The sequence below is a fragment of the Pisolithus orientalis genome (assembly GCF_024613125.1).
Source record: "Pisolithus orientalis strain OTSU chromosome Unknown F5J12scaffold_233, whole genome shotgun sequence".
Taxonomy (NCBI): domain Eukaryota; kingdom Fungi; phylum Basidiomycota; class Agaricomycetes; order Boletales; family Pisolithaceae; genus Pisolithus; species Pisolithus orientalis.
In genome coordinates, this window is record NW_026261014.1 from 8,348 (window position 1) to 30,988 (window position 22,641).

The 22,641-nt window shown below is 45.9% G+C and overlaps 1 protein-coding gene across 1 annotated transcript; it reads left to right on the plus strand.

Moving 5' to 3' along the window:
- Positions 1-8,121: 8,121 nt before the first annotated feature.
- Positions 8,122-9,530, plus strand: F5J12DRAFT_788389 (uncharacterized protein; the record flags this gene model as incomplete). Its single annotated transcript, XM_051743724.1, has 6 exons — positions 8,122-8,223; positions 8,269-8,337; positions 8,378-8,894; positions 8,942-9,089; positions 9,133-9,392; positions 9,445-9,530. 6 exons carry the CDS (start codon positions 8,122-8,124, stop codon positions 9,528-9,530), a joined length of 1,182 nt encoding a protein of 393 aa, XP_051594049.1.
- Between the last annotated feature and the right edge of the window lie 13,111 nt (positions 9,531-22,641).

A 22,641-nucleotide genomic window follows, 5' to 3' on the forward strand; every position in this document is an offset into this window, starting at 1 on the left:
TACAAGCTGAAATTACACCAGGGGGCAATGTGTGATGATGTCCACCCAGCAGATATGGATCATCTGACATCACTCACATCCTATCATACCACCAAGGACAACATGATTAGTCAACTTGGCATATATCCAGCCAATCCCAGCAGGAAATCACTCACAAGCTGTCATGGCACAAGCACAGTGCAAGTGGAGCCAGTCAGCAGACATCCAATCAAACTTGCTATCAAATCACACACATCCTGTCATGGCAGCAACAAGCACAGTGCAAGTGGTACCTGTCAGCAGACATCCAATCAAACTTGCTATCAAATCACACACATCCTGTCATGGCAGCAACAAGCACAGTGCAAGTGGTACCTGTCAGCAGACATCCAACCACACCTGGTGTCAGACCACTCACATCCTGTCATAGCACCAACAGGTACAGTGCAATTGGGGCCAGTCAGCAGACATCCAATCAAAAACCTGCCATCAAATCACCCACAATCTGTCATGGTACAAACAAGTACAGTACAAGTGGTGCCAGTCAGCAAATATCCAACAAAACCTGCCATCAAATCACTCACATCCTGTCATGACACAATCAAGCATAGTGCAAGTGGTACCAGTCAGCAGACATCCAGCCAAAGCTGCCACCAAATCACTCACTCTCTGTGATGGCACAAACAAGCACAGTGCAATGGTGCCAGTCAGCAGACATCCAACCACACCTGCCATCAAATCACTCACAAGCTGCATCAGCAAAACACAAAAATGTGTTAGTAACTCATAGCTGCCCATAGTATTTGCACAATTCCATATTAGTCCAAAGCAATGTCAAGCATCCTAGCAACTCATAGTGCCAGAGTAGACTACACCAGACTTGCCCAAAGTAGTGGCCAGCATCCAAGCAACTCATAGCACCTGAGTAAGCCACACCAGTGATACCAGCAATCCAAAGACCAATAGCTACCTAGCATACAAGGGAACAGACACACCTAGCTAATACAGCAACCTAGATTCCCACTGTAGTAGAGAACTTGGTAGATCTAACTTTGTTCCTATGCATGAAGGCAACAACACACAGACATAACATACAGCATTTTTTGATAAGTACAGGAAAGTAATGGATAGTACTAGTCTAGATGAATGGCAAGTATTTGACTACCAGCATGCTCAATAACTGTGCCTATCAAGATCCAGCATAAGTAAAATAGTGGCCCAAAAGAAAAGAGCAAGCATAGCATACCATCAGACTTGAGAGATGGCTGCAGCTTGCTGGCCAGAACACTAACATCAAAAATAGGCTCCCCCAGTCTGCGTTTTTTCATTGCTACACATAATGAGCTGACCTCCATATCTTTTTCATGGACTCTCGCCTCGCCACTGCCCACCTTGTACTTGTACAACTTGGCCATCAATCTGTATTCATGGGAGATGCATGTGGCCAGAGCTTGTTCCACACGAAAGACTTCGCATTGTGCATGCACTACATCAAGAAGGAGAAGTGCCTCATGATTTAGCTGACTCTTTGATTCATGCTGCAGATTGAAAACCTATCAATGAGCGGTTATTAGGAAGGAAAAAAAGAACTTACTGTGTGAGTGGATGACTCCAATATTCCATACATCTCAGCTAAGACACCAGTTGTCTCCACTTTGACCTCAGCACTGCTAGAGGGACTGTTTCAGGAAGAGAACCTGCCATCATGAGGCTTATGGGGCAGTCCTTTGCCACCCAGGCAATGCTTGACTGTGGGCATGGTCAATCCAGCATGAAGGTGTGTGTGATTGAGGTTATAAATGGACATGAGTGACTATGTTCACAAATGGGATGTGATTGGGTAGTATATGAGAAATACACTCTGTAGTGATCCGAACAACATCCTGATTTGCACTGAAGTGATAATCATGTAACATGGAATTGGCCTGCCTGACCATTTAGAGTATGCCCCACTGTCCAAGTTGTGGTAAAGGTGGCTTCCAGAGTCACAGCACTGTTGCAATGCACATGAGCCAGCCGTCCTCTGGGTGCAATACCTGGGTCAATAACTTAGTCTGCCTTCATGAGTCTCTCCAACCTTTGAGCTTGAACATTTGTAACTCTCAACACCCAACACACTTAGAAGATGTCCCGATGAGTACTGACCCTGGTGACTATGCAACTCATGATTACCTGGATTTTGTTCATATGGCATTTGACATGTGGGGGCCAACCACAGACAACTTTGAGGGTGCAGCTAAAATGTTTGGACTTGGCCAAACATTTATGGACAAATTTAACAGCAACCAGTTCAGCAACCTATGGGCATCAAATCTGTACTACCCCTTCAACTCCCACAATGAATGGGAGCTGGCATCATGGTTACTTCATTCAGGCCTGAGCATGAGAGCTATAGACTCTTTCTTGTCATTGTCAATCATAAGCCTGTCCCTATTCTCTCCGAAGATCATTATTGATGTGCACCAGATACAGCTACTAAATATTTCCTTTCGTACAGCCAGAGCACTTTGTGGGCTGGCTGAGTTACTCCCTGGTGGGCCATGCTGGCACTCAATGGAGATTACTCCTTCGCAGCCAACCAAACACCCTGTGCACTTGTACTGGCATGATCCCCTGGAATGCATTGTGTGGCTCCTCAACCACCCTTTGTTCTCTGACCAGCTTGATTTTGTTCTGAGGTGTGTATACAATATGCCTGAGAAGCTTTGTAGGGTGTATACAGAGTGGATGACTGCTGATGATGCTTGGCATATGCAGGTATGTTTCCACTGTGAGTTATAGATCTTTTTATTCAATTGATGTACCCCAGTCACAGCTTCTGAGCAGAGCGACTCTTCTTGGCACGATACTTTCTTCAGACAAGATGAATATTACTACTTTATGTGGTGGCAGAGTTGCTCATCCACTTCTCATCAGCCTAGCAAATATCAAGATGTCCACACGCCTAAAATTGTCATCCAACTCATTTATGCTTGCTGCTCTCCTCCCCATCCCCAAGTTTGTGCACAAGAACAAGTGTATGTGTGGCCTCCTCGAAGATAGGCTCATTCATGAATGCCTGGATATCATACTTGAACCCATCAAGCAAGCTGCCAAATTTGGCATTATGTTACCAGATTCTCTGGGGCACATGCAGTACTGTTTCATGCCGATCATGGGTTATATTGCCAACACTCCTGAGGCTGCCATGCTTGCAGCTGTTGGGGGAAAGACTTCCCTGATCACCATGGTGATGTACAAACAGTTCGGAGACCCATTCTGACATGAACCACAAACCATGTCCACCACTTTGGCTCAGCTCACAGCAGTGAAATTGAAGGTCCACCCTACAAACATCCAAGTCTTCTTTCACAAAGCACAGCACTTTCACCTCAGCAGAGTTAGTGACCCATTTTGGAGGGACATTCCACTTTCTTGTCCAAGCACTTTTATAACTCTGGAGCCCCTTCACCACCTGCACAAGGAATTTTGGGACCATGACATGAAGTGGTGCATAAATGTGGTTGGTGAAGCCAAAATTGACTTTTGCTTCTCAGTTTTACAGCCTACTGTGGGGTTCCATCATTTTAAAGGTGGTGTTGCTAAGCTGAAGCAGGTGACTGGACATGTGCACCATGATGTACAATGTTACATTGTTGGTGTTATTGCTGGAGCAGCCCCTCCCAAAAATATTACTGCTATTTATGTGCTCATGGACTTCTGATACTGAGTCCAAGCTTACTGCATTGATGACAACAATCTTTGTATAATATCTTCTGTACTGGATGAGTTTCATGTGCACAAGCAGTTGATACTTGATCATGGTGCATGATGTGGTAAGGGAAACAAGCCCATCAACAATTGGCACATCCCCAAGTTAGAACTCATGCAGAGCATTGTACCAAGTGTGAAGTGTGTTGGGGTCACCATCCAATGGACTGCTGATGTAACTGAACATGCCCATGTATTGGAGATCAAGACACCCACATCAGCTAGCAATAACAATAACTACAATCCTCAAATTTGCTGGTGCCTCAATCGTGCTGAAAAATGTAGGACATTTGAACTTGCAACATCATTATATGAATCAAAGACTCACTCCCATGGTCATGTGGAAGAAAAGTCCTTGGAGGTTGAGGATGGGAGTTCTGATGATGGCAACAGTGAGATCAGTGATTGTGAGGAGGTGAATCTAGTTTCCAAGATGCCAGGTCCCACACAGCCTGTCACCAATTACTTTGCCATCTCTGCATGCCTCAGGACCCAGGATCCAGACTCCATTCCCTTCCCCTTGCATAGTTTTATTGCAGATGGTACAGCAATCAACCTTTCCTACAACCCACCCTTGCAATGCATTAGTGTTGATGGTGCTGCTGAGAGGTTTGGACTACTTGACCTCCAAGCCACCCTTGTTGATTTTCTAAATTGTGAGAAGGTGTATGGACCAAGCTCTGTGCACACTATAAGCAGGCAATGTCGGGGATCAAGCTCTTCAACCCTGCCTTTTACTGACCTGCAGGTTTGGTACAAGATGCAGCTGCAGAACATGGCAATACATGATATCACGGACATCCTCCCTGCCCAGACTCTCTTCTGTTCTCCACCTTGCAAGACCTGGACCCTTGGCCACTATGATGCAGCTATCATCAATGTGGACCCCCATTTCAAATGGCCAGAGAGCAGCCTGAAAGGTTCATGGTCCACACTACTTTTCCATGTCACTCACAAGAGTATCTTAGGTCATGTTGTTGGCCAGCTCTGTCTCCTGATGTGCCCTTTTGGCAAGAGGGGGGTAAGATGGTTGTGGACAGACCATTTTTTGATCTACATACAATGTTTTGACATAGCAGCTGAAGATGTGACACAACTACATATCCTTAGGTGTGCAAAGAGAGCGAATGGCCAACATCTTGGTGATGTCATCCCGCTCAGTCAGGTCCAGGCATTTGCACATCTCATACCTTGCTTTGGGCAAACTGCAGATAATCGATTGATGGCATACAACTCCTTCAAGCATTCTACTGAATTCTTTCTCAACAAATACTTCAACAAAAATATGTACTTTGCCCTAAGTCATTTGGACTCTCCTCCATCTAGTCAACATACATGTTACCTTACCATATACCAGAGCTTATTACATGTTAATGTTGAAATGCATCAGTATTTTGAGTGGTGGCACCATTTTTGAATGTGTGACCCTACTTGTCAACAACCCTCAGAAATGTCCAAAGACTTGAACAAAAACAGATATCAAACAATAGATGGTACCTACAAGCTGATCAGTTCTCTCCCCCCACCCAAACACAGCCACATGGTTCATGTTATGGACAAGTTCACTGCTTCAGAACTTGAGGGCACCATCATCCATGAACCATGGATACAAGTTAGCTCTCCTCAGAGCCTTGGTTATGTTACAAATATTATCTTCAAGTCCTTCAGAGATACATTTACCTCCATAGCTCCCAGGTCCCTGATTGTCCCTCTGAAAACAATTCCCACATGTGTCCATAGCTATTCCACCTCCTTCAACCAGGGTGGCTTGTCAGAGGACAGCCTGGTCAGCCTATACAACAATGATAGAAAGTGCTGGAACTGGGAGCTTCATCCACCCCCAGGCTCTGATTCACCTCCCAAGCAACCTGGGCCACTTGCCTCAGAGCTGCCAGTAGAATCGGAAAAGCTCTGCTTTGAAAAGTAAGTTGCTCTGTTTCTCAATGCTATCAGGACTGCTGCCAAATCCATGATGCCCAGTCAATCCAGCAAACCCCAGCATCAATGGATGGCAGACTGGAGCAGAACCAGCTTGCAAGGTTCTACAGGTTATTCCCAAAAGCCCAACCTTATCCTTGTTGATAACACCCCAGTATCCCTTGACGAGATTACATGGTTAAGTCCCAAAGTCATCACTGAGTACTCAAAGGAGTCTTTCAAGCCAGCATCCCACCTTGGGAAGATGATGGACACTAAGGCATATCTAACCCTTGTCGACCAGCCCTGGAGGCACTATGTCCTTGGATTATCAATTACTGATAGTGAACTTCAACCTCACTTTTATGACCACTCTGGTGGTGCAATCTCACCCTCTATCAATATCCACACTGATGCAGAAGTCTTCATATACATTGTATGTGCTGTTGCATTCAGCTCCCACTCAACCCTTGGCTTTGATTTGACCATAAAGATATCCCCCCATCCTGCACACAGCTGCAAATGCACAGCACTTGTGATACCCCTCTCCCCTTTCCCCTCTCCTGCAATGCCTTCTCCTCACTTGGAGTCAGGCATCCTCCCCAGTGCAAACTCACTCCTGACTCTTGCATCACCTGAACACATCCCAGCAATTGGGAGGATCCAAGTAAACAAGACCTTCTACGAGGTGCTCAATGTATTATTCTTGAGCACAGGCTTTCTAGGAAGGGGTACTGCTTGTTACCTTGCATGCTACAATGGGGAATACTATGTCATCAAGGATTATTGGGTGGAGGAGTCGGAGCAGAGGACAGCCCTGCATGAAGTCAACATAATGAAGCTGGTCCACGACATTGACAGAGTTCCCAAGTTGCAACACTACTGGGTCATCGAGGTTGAGCTGGGCATTGTCAATAAAACTGAATGATATCGTGATGAGAAGTGGCAATCATGCATGAAGTCTCAGAGAACTCACATGTGATTGGCTATGAAGCCATGTGCAAGGCCAATGGTAACATTCAAGACAAAAAAGGAACTCGTTTCATGCATCCAAGATATTTTACAAAGTACATATCCTCTTCCACTTGTAAAATCAATACTAATTACTTTAACAGTCTAACAGCAGGCTCTCGAGAGGGGTGTCCTCCATTGAGATTGTAGCATCAACAATATGATGATCGAGGACTTTGCAAATGGGTTGTGCAGCTTTCTCCTCAACTGGGAATTTGCTGTATGGGTCACATTACAGGGGGAATATGACTTGGGTGGCACAGTAAGTACTACACAAAACATTTTGGAACTCAAAGCTGATAGTACACAAAGGGGACAGTCCCCTTCCTTTCAGTGAATATCCTTTGCCAACTCAAGGAAGCCATCACTAAAAGTGGAAAGACTAATGTCCCATCAATCTGGAAAAGTGCCTCTCTCACCTGCATATTCATCGATCACCCTACTACTGTACACCATACATTTGCAGATGATATCAAATCCCTGTTCTACATTTTCATCTGGATCCTCATCCTTTATGATGGGCCACTTGGCCACAAGCATCAAGATATCAGCCATGAAAAGACACTTCTTGGCTTGTGGAGTGAAAAGGTGGCTGAAGATCTCAAAATTGCCAGATGCACCAAGTTCACATTCCTTAATGACCCATCTGAATTGAGGCTGGATTCCAAGGTCTCGCAATATTTTCAAGATCTAATCCCTCTGGCTAATGAGTGGTGTGTATTGCTTGGGCAGTCCCTGCTGAGTGGAACTGCAGTGCTGTTCTCTGACATTATCTCCCTTTTTGATCATTTCTTGGCCAGCATGCCATACAAGAAACCACTAGAGATGACAAATGCATTCCAGCAGATCATTGCCCAGCACAAAGCACTTAATTCAAGCATGTGTCCAAGTCAGGAGAACGATATGGATGTTATGTCTTTGGCAATTATGTCTTCTAAACACCTTTGTGAAGAGGTAAGGAGCATGGATAACCCTCCTATACCCAATAAACGCTTCAAAGGCATGTAGTCTTAGCATGAATTTTATGTTTAGTTCACATTCTGTACGTTATGTGTAAAGTGTTTCAATTCATTTGCAGCAAGTAACCATCTCCACACATCATTTTGTTTTATGTCTTGCAATGAACCTGTCAATGTTTATATGGATTCACAAGATGTCTCCATCTTATACTGTTCTCTGTTTAACTGCTTGTACCTTCAGATGTCCACCCAATCTGGAACAATCCTGCCAAAAAAGAAGGCTAGCAAAAAAGCCAAACAATGACCAGAGGCTGATGGAAGCACTTGACCCACAAAAAACAAGTGTCTAGGAAGCCCACCCATTGATCTCGAAGAGTCTCAGTCTGTTGCCACAGCAGGACTCCATCATAGCAGAAGGGCAGGGGCAGGGGCAGGTGGAGGGGCCAAGCAATTGGAGTGGATTGGTACTGCCCTTGAAGGCCGAGCTACACAGCCATGAAAGTCAATGGATCTCCCCAACAATTCTGTTGTAAATCCTCTTGCACCTCCACCCACTCAGCAGAAAAAGGGTGGGGGCTGCAGTGCTGGCCAGAATGCAAAACTGAAGGTCAGTTCTAGTTATTTGCAAATATCAAGCTAACCACTTGCAAAGTCCAATGTTGCCCCACCACCCTATGCACCTCCCATTGTGAATGGTCCTAGCCCAGCTGATATGCCTCCAGTGAGTGTCTTTTCATACTGATATACAAGGTTCATTTCAGAATCCTGTCCCTCAGTCTTCAACAGCAGTAGCAACACCTGTCTTCCATCAGCACCCCACAGACTCCCATCACTTTGGTTTCAGTGTTCTGGCTCAACAGCCAGGTCATATTGTGCCTCCCAGGATGGAACCTGACCTTCAAGTGCTCAATAATCCTTATATTGCTGTGATTTGGGGAGACCAAGTTCCCAGTAATACATCTTGTCTGCCAACACCCCAGCCCAACTACCAGTCTCAGTTTATCCCCCACCAGCCACCTGCTACTGTCCCCAACTCTTGTATTGACCCCTCCCTTGATAGCTCACTCTCATTGAGACAAACTTCAGCAACCACTGATGTTCACCACAAGAGTTCAGAGAAGCTGTCATCAGAGGGCTCCTCAGAAGAGGAGTTGGAGTCCTCGAGTAATAACCCATCAGATGCAGAGGCTGGCGAGGTCTCTGGCAATGAGTTCAACAAAGATGAGGACAATGCATTTGGATGGGGTGCAATGAATCTTAGGCAATCAACTCATCCTGGTACATGTCAGAGGTTATTATGGTATTGGCTCAATGTTCTTTGTTAGGCTTCTCCCAAGAAACAATGACAAGCAATCCTATTCACAACAATTCCTTACCCCCTGACCACAAGTTTCAGTACTCATGCAACAAGGATGACAATGCAGCTCTGCGAAGCTTACAATCCAAGGACAAGGCTCAGCCAGAGGTACAAAAGTGCCATTCCTGCTAGCTTTATTTATTCAGATTGTTATATTAGGGTTCCCAAAGTATCTCAGCATGCCAGAGCCTCTCATAACTCCAAGAAAGCTAAGGATGAGGGCCCATTGCCTTCACAACTGAGATTTTACAAGGCAGTATGGAAGGACTGTCTTGAAGACACTAAGCGAGAATGCAGGGCTGCACATGCACTTTCTAACCCATTCTCATCGAAATCTCATGACCTCAACCTCTCCATAACAGAGGCACTTGTCACTGTTGTCATTGAGTGGAATCAATGTGGTGTGCAATTTGAAGATGGTGAGTAACAATATTTTTGCTTTATATGTGTCTCGTTATCCTAACTTTATAGGTTACTGGCCTGACCACAAGCAAGATATGGCATGCCTCATGAGTAGTCCTGTCTTTTGGTTACAGCTACTGACATACTGCCAGTAGCTCCTTGGTGATATATTTTGAAGGATGCTGTAGGTATCCTCAGTAGTGCAACAAGCTACTGATGTATTAGACCAATCTGTAGGTATCCACAGGATATCAGTAAGTATAATACTGGTAGTGAAAGTGAGCTTACCCTCAGTAGTGCAACAAGCTACTGAGGGAACAGTGAATAAACTACTGTAAAATGTGCGCTCTAAGGTGATTATGTAAGCACCCAAACATCGCACCAAAGTGAGCAGAACACAGGGGAGAATATATCTCCAACAATATATCTACCTGGTGTTCAGAATTGAAGTTGGTTACACTGGCAACCATGCCATCCATGTTCAACCTTATCCCTCCTTCTGATGTTGCACCATGGGTTCATGTACAATGGATAGAGACCACTGCCACAAAGCTCCTTGACAACTCACTTTTCCTGCAAGACAGTTTTGATGAGAATGTACATTCATGTGGTTTGTTGTCTGCACTACTAACAGCCCTGATAAACCAGGAATTTTGCTCACCCCACCCTCAAGGAAGCTGTCATACAATTCTACTATATTGGGACCTATTGAATCATGGATTAAGTGTCCTGAGTCCTTCAACAATTCAGTTCCCCTTTCCTGTCTGGCTCTCGTTGCAGCTGCAGTGAGTTATTTTACACCCCAAGTTGCTGCAACTCAAACTTTTCCCACAGTATCATTGTGTGTTGGATGGATTTGCGAAGAATGGCACAGGAAAGACAATGCCTCAATTCTCCAGCAAGGCTTACAATTCCATTTTCCATGGCATGATGGAGGTGCTGAATGACATCCTTCGTAATCCCTATCATGGCACAAGGTTGCATGATCAGCTTTCTCAGTGGGCAAAGGAAGGAAGGATGGTAAGTACTGGGGTGGCTGACATGCTTGTGCTGACTCCTTGTATCAGGGCTGCACTGCAAGAGGTTGATTTGAATGTAGAGAGGTACCAGCACATTCAGGCAGTCCTTGATTGATTTCATAATACCTAGTCCTGTCGTACCTGTCATTACATGTAGTATGCAATTGATGCCAATGCTCCTGTTCCTGTCATACCTGCTGTGAACTGTTCCTAGTTGTGGAGTGATCACATGTTTGCAAAGTAAACATTGAGATGGGGAGTACTGGACAACACCCTAAGGAGAATACAGTCTGGCCAGTTTTGTACAGTGATATCTAAGCATGAAAGTTCCATAGCAATCCATAGTAAGTAAGATACTGGACAAAGTTCCATGACAATGTGACCATTCCATAGTAACAGGCAACTAGCCATAGCAAAAAGTGTTGTTGGGTGCATCTGTCCAGCCTGGACCTAGCTAGGGGACTCTGTGTATTATGGAGCACTGTGGAGAGCTCCACAGCTCAAAGTGATTTACTGAGGTGTCATAGCAGAAACAAGCATAGTGCAAGTGATGCCAGTCAGCAGACATCCAATCAAACCTGCCATGAAGTCACTCACATCCTGTCATGATTTATACAAGCACAGTGCAAGTGAGATCAGTCAGTGGATATCCAGTTAAACATGCCATGAAACACCTCACAGCCTGCCATGCCACAATGATGCATGCCATAAATGCAATCTGTCAGTGACCATTCTGACAATCCTGCCATGCCATCACTTACCAACTGTCATACCACACCCAGACATAATGCAAGTCACACCAGTCAGTACACCTCCACTTTCATCTGCCATGAAGTCACTGACTGTCTATATCACAAGATATGCACTGTGCATGTCAGTTCACAATATGCAGATAACCATGCCATGAAATCCCATACTTCCTGTTATGCCACCAACATGACATGGAGGATCCAAATGAGGTCAGTCAACCTTCAGCCAACCTTACATGGAATCACCCACAACCTGTCAGGTCAAAAAAATGCAAGGCATGTGCACCACCAGTCAGTAGACAATATAGCTGTCCCAGTTGTAAAATTACTCATGAACTTTTATGCCAAGGATTTGTACAGAACACATGAGGATATACATTGAATTCAGTAACTACTGTGGCATTACAAACAGACACTCACATCATACTTGGGAAACCAACTGAGCAGAAAAGATTCAAAAACTTTTATGTCATATCTTTCCCCTCCCTCAATTACCCTTTTGATCATTCCCCTCACCACCCTTCAGAATATCAGAATTTGTGATGAGCTCACACTGCTGGCTTACCAGTTTACAGCATATTCAATACATAATCCAATGCTTGACTGCTGGGTTGATAGAAGTAACCTCTGTAGGCCTTCCTCATTCAATGCAGATGCTGTGCACTGGATCAAAGTAGTGCAATCTGCACTCTCATTATGCATCTCTGTTGAGAATTCTTGCATCAAGTATAACCATCTGCCACAAATGCAGTACTTACTTGTCAGTGGGAGATACATCTTTGGTGGGAATTTGCACTTGTCCAGTATCTGTTTGATGTGTGTCTGCCACTTTTCTAATAACAGGGATTCCCTTTCTGTGGCCCTTTCCTCTGCTTCCTCCATCTCCAACCCTTCATCCAGAAGTTCCTCAATGGCAGCAAAATTCAATGCATCTGCCTTTGCTAGCAGCACTACCACTGGGACTATGAAGTTCCTGATCAGTGACAGCCACATTTCCAGAAGTGGACATACCATGTCCTGTGTCACACTCATTGAAGAACTTCTGTTCAGCTGCAGTGACTGTCCTGTGGTAGTCAGTCATGGGGATACAATACCTATGTATACCTGATGGTTACCTGAGTCAATAACCATCCCCAAGGCAATTCTTACCAAATTGCATGAATATGCTTCTGCAGTGTCCTTGCAGCTGCATGGTCCATAACAAACTTCTTCATCTCCTCAAACTGCTCAGCAGATCCTGCCTCAAACCCTAAAGAGTCATGGAATACAGAACCTGGGTTGCTCTTGAATACTAGCTCATGTTCAATGTTATGGTAACCATGCTAGAGGTAATCAGCTGTAACTTTAATTGCTGTAATCTGAGATGGTGTCTTACCCCTAGAGTGCCTTGCACAACATCATCATCAATCTGCAAATTGTCAGACAAGTGTCTAGAACTCCACACCAACATACCTTGTTTCCATATCTATCAAAAGTATCAGGTTTGTCTACAGAGTTGCAGACCCTCTGGAGGATGGTTGTTTTGCCAGCATTTCCTCTTCCAATGACCAAAACTTGAAATTTCTTAATACTTTCCATGTATTTCTTGGCCTTTTGAGGATCCATATGAAATGTAACAGGTGAAGGAGTTGTTTCTATTCCATGACATTAAGATCATCAACATCCACCAAATAACAGTAGTGTCAAGTTCATGTGGTCTGGGTTGAGGCTGAACCAGAGACTGAAGTGGGTGCAAGGCCAAGGGATTGGGATCAGGAGGAAAGACAAAGATACAAAGGTGTGGGCTGATTGGACTTAGTGACTGAGGACACAGTGCTATTCCCTTGCATGGGTCACAGTCTGAGTCCAAGGCTGAGGTGGGGTTATCAGAGTAACTTAGTTGATTTCAGACTGAAGAGTACAGGTTGAGTATCTAAGAGTTTATATACTAGAGACAAACTATAGTATGGAGATCAGTAATGCCAGTCTCACAAAGATTGCTAAGATGATTTGTAAGACTAGTATTAGTAAGGTATGACTAAGGTGACAGAGACCAGGACAGGGCAAACTGGGGACAAGACCAGGCAGGGTTTAACCAAAGTGGCAAGCACTGCAAAGCAGTGTTCACCATGCTAGAACATCTGGGGATAAGTGACTGGCAAGGCTGAGGCCAGACTGAATGAATGCAAGGCCAAGTCCAGCTGGGGTCAAGACACAGTTATGACAGTATCCCCCTCTTAGGGGTCAAACCCATGAGACCCCTGCAAGAGTGGTAGGCTGAGTCCAAACTTTGGCTGAGTTCAAAAAATTGATACTTGTGGCCTGCTTAAGTCCTTTGCATCTTTCTTCTGCATCCCATCTCATTATGTTCAACTCAAGACTGATTGTTGCTGCCAATAACAACAACAAGGGCTGTGTCATTGTCAACTGGACCCAAGCACCCAACAATGAAATTAGGTATGACACCAACAATGAGGAAGAAGTGATGAAAGCCAAGTTGAAGGAAAGGAAGAGATGAAAGGCAGCTGAGCAAGTCCAGCAGGAAGAACCAGCTCAGCTTGAGGCCAAGAGGGTGGAGAGGGAGAGGGCTGAGGCTGAGGAGAGGACAGCACATGAAGAGGAGGAGAGATGTGAGGCCAAGCACAAATGCAAGGCTGAGGCCAAGAAAGGTGATGAAACTGGGGCCAGTGGTAGTGAGGCCACTGAGGTGAAGAAGGTGGTCATGGACCCCAGGTGAGTCCCTTTCCAATCTTGTGTGTACCCCTCTTGAAGACTTTTTCAGTTGTACCTGCTGTGCCTGGGCCAAAGCTGTCTGCAAGTTCATCATAGACAATAACAAGAAGCATGTCATCTGTGTGTGTGATGCAACCAATCAAAAGGCAAGTGTCACTGGCCTGGGGATGGGAAGGATGCTGAGGCCAGTCCTAAGGCCACTGGGAAGGTCAATAAGGGGAAGAAGCAGAAGGCCAATGAGGAGAATGCTGAGGCCAGGCCCAGCAAACAGAAGTGGGCAAAGATGAGTGCAAGTACTCAGGCTTGGAAGACAAGCTCAAGTGCCTTATTGACATGGCAGGGCTGATTGCCAACAATTTGGCCAGCCTGTTCAAGCTCCATGAGACCATGGTTGAAAATTCAGGTCACATTGCCAATGCACTTGAGTCCCTGCTCAATGAGTCATATGGCTTCAGGATGGTGGTGTCCCCTTTGGACTCAGGCTCATCTGAGCTTGACTCTGACAAGTTGTGCAAGGAAGCAGAGTGGCTGCAGGCTGAAGGTGAGGAAGAGGAAGCCAAGGGGGAAGATGAAAACATGGCCAAAGACAAGTAGTCATTGTAGTGTAGCAGTCTTGTTTTCCCTTCTGCCAATGCCAGGGGTCCAATCTTGGACTTGTATAGTAAAGTGAGAAGAACAAGAGAAAGGGAAACAGGGTAAGTAAGAGGTCAAAGGAAACTAGATACTGGTAGAGAAACAGAAAAGAAGTCAAGGCTGGTTGAGACCAGTCCTCATTGGTATGGGCTGGGTTTACCAGGGTAGTGGGAGTGGAACTCTTGCATGAGTTCAGAAGCATTGTTGAGCTCTGTAGCAAGTACCCATGTAGTTTCTTCATTGGTCCCTTCATAGCCAATCCACCAGACCAAGTATTGTAACCAACACTGCCAATGCCAGTTGACCTTGGAGTCAAGGATTTTGGCCACCTCAAACTCTAGTTCACTGTTGACTTTGACTGGTGGAGGTGGTGGCTGAGTCTGGTTCAGGATGGTGTTAGGGATGGCTGGCTCAAGTTGGGAGATGTGGAAGACCAGATGGCTGCATGCATTGAGTCTGGCAGGCACAGTGTGAACAAATGGGTACTGGCCTGAGCTATGACTGGATACAGTCCAAGGTTCTTCTCTGAGAGCTTCTTGGAAGGCCAGGTTGACTGGAAGTACCTGGCTTTGACATATACCTGGTCACTGACTTTGAAGTCCAGGGCTGGCATGTGTTTGGCATCAGCCAGGCCTTGGTATCATTGTTGGGTGAGGGTCATCTCCTCATGTAGGTATTGGTGCAGTGGGTCTAAGTCAACTGCATAATCATGAGCCCAAGCAGAGGTAAGGTTGTGCTCTGGGTATACTGAGATGTTAGGGTGGTAGCCCTTATTAGCAAAGAATGGTGAGACACCAGTAGTAGTGCTAGGGCCATTGTTGTAAGTGAACTCAGCCAAAGGTAAGAGGTCGGCCCAATTGTCCTGCTGGTAGTTGCAGTACACTCAGAGGTACTGTTCAAGAGTCTGGTTGGTCCTCTTGGTCTGGCCATCACCTTTGGGGTGATAGCCTGAGGTGAAGTGTAAGTGCATGTCCAGGGCCTTACTGAATGACTGGAAGAAGCATGAGACAAACTCCAAACCTTGGTCTGAGGTTACATGGGCCAGCACTCCATGCTTTGAAAAGACATGGAGTAGGAAGAGTTTGGCAAGTTCTGGGGGCATGATGGTGTTGTGGGTGGGGATGAAGATGGCCTGCTTGGAAAGCTGGTCAACTACTATGAGGACAGCCATGAAGCCAGATGAGGCCAGGAGTTGCTCAATGAAATCCATAGAGATGGAATTCCATGGCTTTTCTGGCACTGGGAGTTGTTTGAGAAGGCCATAAGGCTGATGGCAGGGAACCTTGGCCCAAGCACAGGCCATGCAGGACCAGACATAGTCTTTGACAAATGTCCTGAGGCCAGGCCAGGTGTACTCATGCCATATGAGCTCTAGTGTGCAGTTTTGGCCAAAGTGGCCAGACAGGGGGTGGTCATGATTGAGGTGCAAGACTCTAAGGCAAAGGTCATTGTTACATTTCACCCCTGTCTTTCTCTTTTCTTCCTCATGGTGACCATGTGTTTGATCTGATGGACTACTTTTCCTTTTTGAGCCATCTTCTCTGTGATCCAACAGCTCTCTATTACCACCACTAGTGTTGTTTGCTTGGTATATGCTTGGGACATGTGTTGCCATTGTTCAACCAATGGTGTAGTTACCTCAATACATGTGGATGCCTTATGGTCTGTTCTTGTACAGTATTTAGTCTGTTGGCTCAAGTCCTGGAAACCTAGACTTGAGCTGCTCAATCATATGCAGCATTCTCTCAGAACTTTGCCCTCAGTGTCCCTAACCCAGACCACTCTTACCAGTGTTGACCAAATCCTCTGTCATTTACAGAGGTTACTGCAGCCATTGCTCAGTAGAAACCCATTGTCTGTGTTTGAGCTCTCCCTACATCTTGACTTCAGTTGAGCATAACAAAAGCTCAAGTCTACCAGCCTTTGGCCAATTTGGTCACTGTTTAGTGCACCACCATGAAACCCCAAAACAATTGACATTGGGTGCCATTGCAACCCACTTGTGAAGAATCATCATCTGATGAAGAACAGGAGAGCACTGTCACCAACACCTCCTCCAACAAACCTGAACAACCAGATAGAGGATTCACTTCTGGTATGCTCTCAAACCTCTTTACTCAGTCCCTTGCCATGCTTGGTACTCCCATCCCACCAGTACCCACCACCACCTTTCCTACACCCCTGCTTCCACCACAGACTACAATGTCCAGTTCATCATTGAAGGCAATGGTCAGCACTGTCACCACCAAAGCCACTGAATTGAAGATTGGTGCCCCATCTGATTTTGATGGCAACCAAAAGAATGCCATGAGTTGGCTGTACTCTGTACAGACCTATCTCTTGGTAAACAAAGAGATTTATGACAACAACACCAAAAAGGTCATCTACACCTTGTCATATATGAAGAAAGGAGTTGCTTGTTCATGGGCAGCTACCTTCCAGAAGACCTCTCTGGAAAAGAACCCCCTGGGTTTTGGCACCTTTGCTGATTTCACAAAGGACTTCAAAAGTTCTTTTACCTCTTCTGACACTGCTGGTACTGTGATTACCAAGCTGCACACCATGAAACAGAAAGAATCAGTGGAACAGTACATCACTGATTTCCAAACCACTGCCACCAACTCAACCATCATGGAAGATGTCACATTGATTGAGTTCTTCTCACAAGGACTCAAACCCTTCATCACAAACTGGATCCATATGATGGAAACCACTCCAACCAAGATCACAGAGTGGTACACACAAGCACAAAAGTTTGATGCCAAATGGAGGAAGGTAAATGAACTTTCTGGAAAGAAGGAAAAGAGGATGTTCTACCCCAAGAACAACCTCTCTGAAGAATAAGATCCTAATGCTATGGACATGGATGGAGTGAGACTCTCCAAAGAAGAAAGAGACTGTCACATCAAAGAAGGAAAATGTTTCAGTTGTGGCAACAAGGGACACCTCTCACAAGAATGTCCCAATAAAGGGAAAAACCCCCAGAAGAAAGTAAAGAAAATCTGCAAAGTCATGGAAATTGAAGAAAGTGACAATGAAGAAAAAGTCACTGGTCCATCCATTGCACTCGTAAACATTGCTAGAGCACTTGGGGAGGATTTTTAGAAGGGAACTCTGCATTGATGCCAGACATTCCCAAAACTAAGGACAGTTCTGTTTCTGTTGCACCTGTGCTAGTACCTTCTACTCCAGGTCATACTATGCAAATCCCTGTCTCCCTTTATGCATCAGAAAGAACTGAAAAAGTCATCAAAACCACCACACTGGTCAACTCTGGTGCAGAAATCTCTTGTATTGACTGGGGATTTGTGTGAAAACACCAAATCCCTACCCAATGACTTGCTGAACCCATCCTTGCAAAAAACGCAGATGGAACCCCAAACTCCAAGGGAAAAATCCTGTTCTCCACTACCCTCTATTTCATGGTTGAAGGAATTGTCCATCAAACCTTCTTCCACATCATTAATTGTGGAACAGAAAATGTCATCCTAGGCCTTCCTTGGCTTCAAGAGAATAACCCTGTCATTGATTGGAGAATGGGAACCCTCTCTATCAATGAGAAGACTGATAGGTCAAAAGAATTGAAACACAACATCTCTTCTGTTGCAGTCAAAGAACCCATCATGAATCTGGTATCCCCCATTGAAAAGAAAGGGATAAACAAGTTCTTGGGTTATGAAGAACCAGAAGACAAAACCATCCACACACATTTTGTGATGTCAGTTGGAAAACTCATAGAAGAAGCAAAGAAGATTAACCTGAACAACAGTCTTCTTCAAAAGATCACTATGGCCACTGAGTTGGCCCAAGAAGAACACAAGAAGAAACCAAAAGCTGTTCTCCCTGAGAACTATAAGGAGTTTGCTTCAGTTTTCAAGAAACCTTCTGATGGAGTTCTCCCCCCATCACAACCTTATGATCATGCAATCAACCTTGTTGAGGACTTCGTCCCCAAGGTGGCTAAAGCATACCTGCCCCCTCCCTTGGAAAGAGAGTCTGTGGAAAAATTCATCAAAGAAAACCTTCATGAGGGAAAGATTTGCACCTCAAAATCCCCCCAGGCAGCACCCTTCTTCTTTGTGGGAAAGAAAGATGGCTCCCTTCATCCCTGCCAAGACTACTGATATCTGAACAAGAATACTGTGAAGGATGCCTATCCCCTTCCCCTCATTTCAGATCTCATTGATAAACTAAAAGGAGCATCTAGCTTCACCAAAATGGATGTACAATCGGGCTATAACAACATCTGCATCAAAGAAGGTGACCAGTGGAAAGCTGTGTTCATCATGCACAAGGGACTCTTTGAACCGACTGTCATGTTCTTTGGGTTATGCAATTCCCCTACCACCTTCCAGTGATTCATGAATGACTCCTTCCAAGACATGATCACTGAAGGATGGTTGATCATTTATATGGATGATCTCCTCCTCTTCTCCACTGACCCCAAGGAACATGAGCACAGAACTCATTGAGTTCTTGAACAAATGAGAGAGTTGTCACTTCCTCTCAAACTAGAAAAGTGTCACTTTGATCTGACCAAGGTTGAGTACCTAGGGATGATCATCAAAGAAAACATTGTTGCCATGGACCCTGTCAAAGTTCAAGGTATTGCTGAATGGCCAGTCCCAAAGAAGGTCAAAGATGTGTGATCCTTTCTTGGATTCACAAACTTCTACAGAAGATTTGTCCCATACTATTCAGACATTGCTCAACCCCTGATTGACCTCACCAAGAAAACTGTCACTTGGGAATGGTCAAAGAAGTGCCAGACCACCTTTGACATTCTAAAACAGGTCTTCATGGCACAACTGACCCTCTGAATGCCCAATACTTCCTGACTGTTCATGATTACCACTGATGCATCCAAGTATGCAACTGGAGGCATTCTCCTCCAGGAAGATTCAAATGGCTAGTGGCAACCCTGTGCCTTCATCTCCCAGTCATTTAACCCTGCTGAGTGAAACTATGACATCTATGACAGAGAACTATTAGGGGTTATTCATGGGTTGAAGTCTTGGAGACACTATCTCCATGGATCACTGTTCCTGGTCAAAGTGTTCACTGACCACAAGAACCTGACTTATTTCAAGGCACTGCAAAACCTAAACCACCACCAGGCATGCTGGCTGCTTGATCTCACAGACTTTGATCTGCAACTTGAACACATTCCAGGCAAAGACCCAGCCACCCCTGACACACTCTCTCACTGACCTGATCATGTTCCTGATGATGATGTCAAGTCCAGGCCTACTCTGACCAACTCTGATGCTAGTTGAGGTCCAGGGAGAGGTTTGGAAGCAAGTCTGATGGAAAGAGCAGAACTCTGACTGGCAGAGTGTTGGCAGGAACAAAATCCACCAAGGTAAGGGCAGAGTGAAGTGAGGGCATCAGGTTTAGCTTGTGCACTACCCCCTTGCACAATCTCAGCCCTCATATTTCAGAGGGGGAGTACAGATGGACAGTCAGAGGTAACTCCAACAGGCAGAAGACAGAGACAGAGGGAGTAGGAACTAAGTCAATATTCATACTGAGGAATGACAGAGTATGATACATGCTTTTATACTACCAGGGAGGTACAGTAACCAGAATCAGAACTGACATATGGAGACCCAGCAATTTCAAGTAAAACTTCCTAGACAATGAATGAAGGGTAGATGGAGGACATATGAATGGGTAACATAGAACATCCAGAAAAGGAAACAGTCCAGGCACTGGACCATGCAGTGTGCACACTGCAGAGTACCTGACTGTGAGCTGTCAGGGAGGAGTCCAAAGGTAATCACATGACTCCTCAGAGAATGGTCCATTCGGTCTGGTAGGAGAGCAGTACAAGTCCGACAGCAGCTGGAGTGGAGATGGCTCATAACCAACAGAAGTTGGGCAGAGTTGGTGTGGAGTGAGTGAATGACTGGCAGAAAGGGGTGTGGAGTGAGTGAGGACTTAGGATGAACACATGACCATGACAGTGCCCCCCCCTAGGGCCTGAACCCCTGAAGGCCGCATGTACAAGACGAGATCAACATGAGTCAATCATTTGAAACCACTTTGACACCTTGAGGATAATGGCTTTAGCCACAGTGGAGCTCCATCGGAGTCTGAAGAACTGCTTAAAAACACGTGTTAGGGTACTGAACCTTCATCCTTTCTCCCCATCATCATGTCCTCCCAGTGCCAGAGCAAAACCCCCCAGCCAACCCCTGGTCATGTCCATGACTACTCCCAAGTCACAGATGATGAACTGGTCATCCTCACCAATGACTCCACCAACATTGAGCAGGAGAAGTCCATGGAGAAGGTGTGCTGATGAGAGGAGGCTGAGTGGAGAGAGAGAGAGCATGAGGCAGAGTGCAAGGCCAAGCACAAGGAGGCCAAAAGGCAGAAGGTGGAGGAGGAGAGGTTGGAGGTGGAGTGGAGGAAGAGGAGGCCTGAAGGAAGAAGGAGGCAGAAAAGCAGAGGCAGAGGGCCCAGGCCAGATGGGACAAGGCTGCACAAAGGTGAGTGGTGAAGCACTATGAGTCAGGCAGAGCTGACTCACAGCTCTACCTTCACCAGACTATGCAGTGCAGTGTATGACATCAACACCACCCAGAGGGTCCCTGGGACCTCTGTGGTGGCCACTGCAACCAGGCAGCCCCCCTGTACTCACTGTGTAGCAAGTCTGACAGTGGGGCAGTGTGAGCTGGACAAGGCAAGACCAGGGCCTGCATGCCCTGCCAAAACAAGGAAAAAGGTGTGTAGTTGGACATAAGCATAAGAGGATGTGGTGGTGGGGCCCTTGTGGAAGAGGGCAGGGACAGGAAGTTCCTGAGGGGAGAAGAAGAAAAGGTTGCAAGGGAAGGGGAAGGAGAGAGCAACAGAGACAGAGGAAGCAGATGATGAGCAGGAGGTAGGTGGTGTGGATGAGGAGGAGCCAGAGACACTGCATGAGGGACCCTCAGGAGCAGGGGCCCCTTCCTGGTGGGTGGAGTGGGAGGCAGCGGCAGCTGCAGGCTGCAGAGAGATATGCAAAGGCACATGAGAAGGCCACAACAGCCTTCAAGAGGATGGCAAGAGCAGCAGAGCAGATGGCGGAGGCCATGGAGCAGATGGTCAATGAGTGGGGGCTGTACTGTGAGTGGGCAGAATGGGCAGAGATGAGGAGGAGGGAGGACACATGTGAGGCCAGGATGGCTGAGTTCAGCATGCAGGAGGAGGATGGAAGAGGCCTCAGTCAGAGGCACTGGAGGACAGGGATGAAGGTGTGGAGGGGGACAATGAGGAAGAGGAAGAAGTTGGAAGAGAGCCAGAAGGCGGAGAAGGACAGGAGGGTGGTGGAGAGCAAGCAATGAAAGAGTAGAGTAGACTTCTTTTTTTTTTTTTTGTTTGTATATTTTGTACTACTACAAAATAGACCTGTGGCCTTGTTTGTGATTCTGAGAAGTGAAATGGATAAGTGGAGAAAATTATAAAGTACTTAAGGTAGTTCAACAAGGGGCAGAGCCAGCCTGTGGAGGAGGGTTATGTGGCAGAGTACTATGGCAGAGGTTGATACAGGCCAGGTTTGTGTGGATAGTGTTTGTGGAAAGCAGAGACTATGTCAGAAGCATGGTCCAGCTCAGTTGCAAGCAACCAAGAGGTTTCCTCATTGGTGTTCTTGTAACCAGCCCAGCAGACTAGATACAAGAGTTGACAGTGGCAGTGATGGCAGTCCACCTTAGAGTCAAGTATCTCTGACACCTCATACTCAAGGTTGCCATCACATCTACTGGCAGAGGCAGAGGTTGTTGTCAGTTTGGGAAAGGGTTAGCCACTGTGGCTTCCGTTGTGAGACATGGAAGGCTGGATGTACCAAGCACATAGAATCAGGGAGCTTAAGGGTGATGGAGTGTGTACCCAGCCTGGCCAAGATGGTGAATGGACCTAAGTACTTTTTGGAGAGTCTTTCCAAAGGACAAGTGGAGCGAAGTACTTGGCTTTGACATAGGCCTGTTCTCCAACCTTAAACCCAGGTGGAGGTATGTGTCTGGCATCTGCTGGACCCTGGTAGCACTGCTGAGTGGCAGACATTTTGGAGCAGAGGAAGTCATGAAGGGTGGAGAGCTCAACAACATAGTCATGAGCCCTTGGAGAGGTGAAGTCTTGGTCAGGGACCACAGACAGGTTTGGGTGGTATC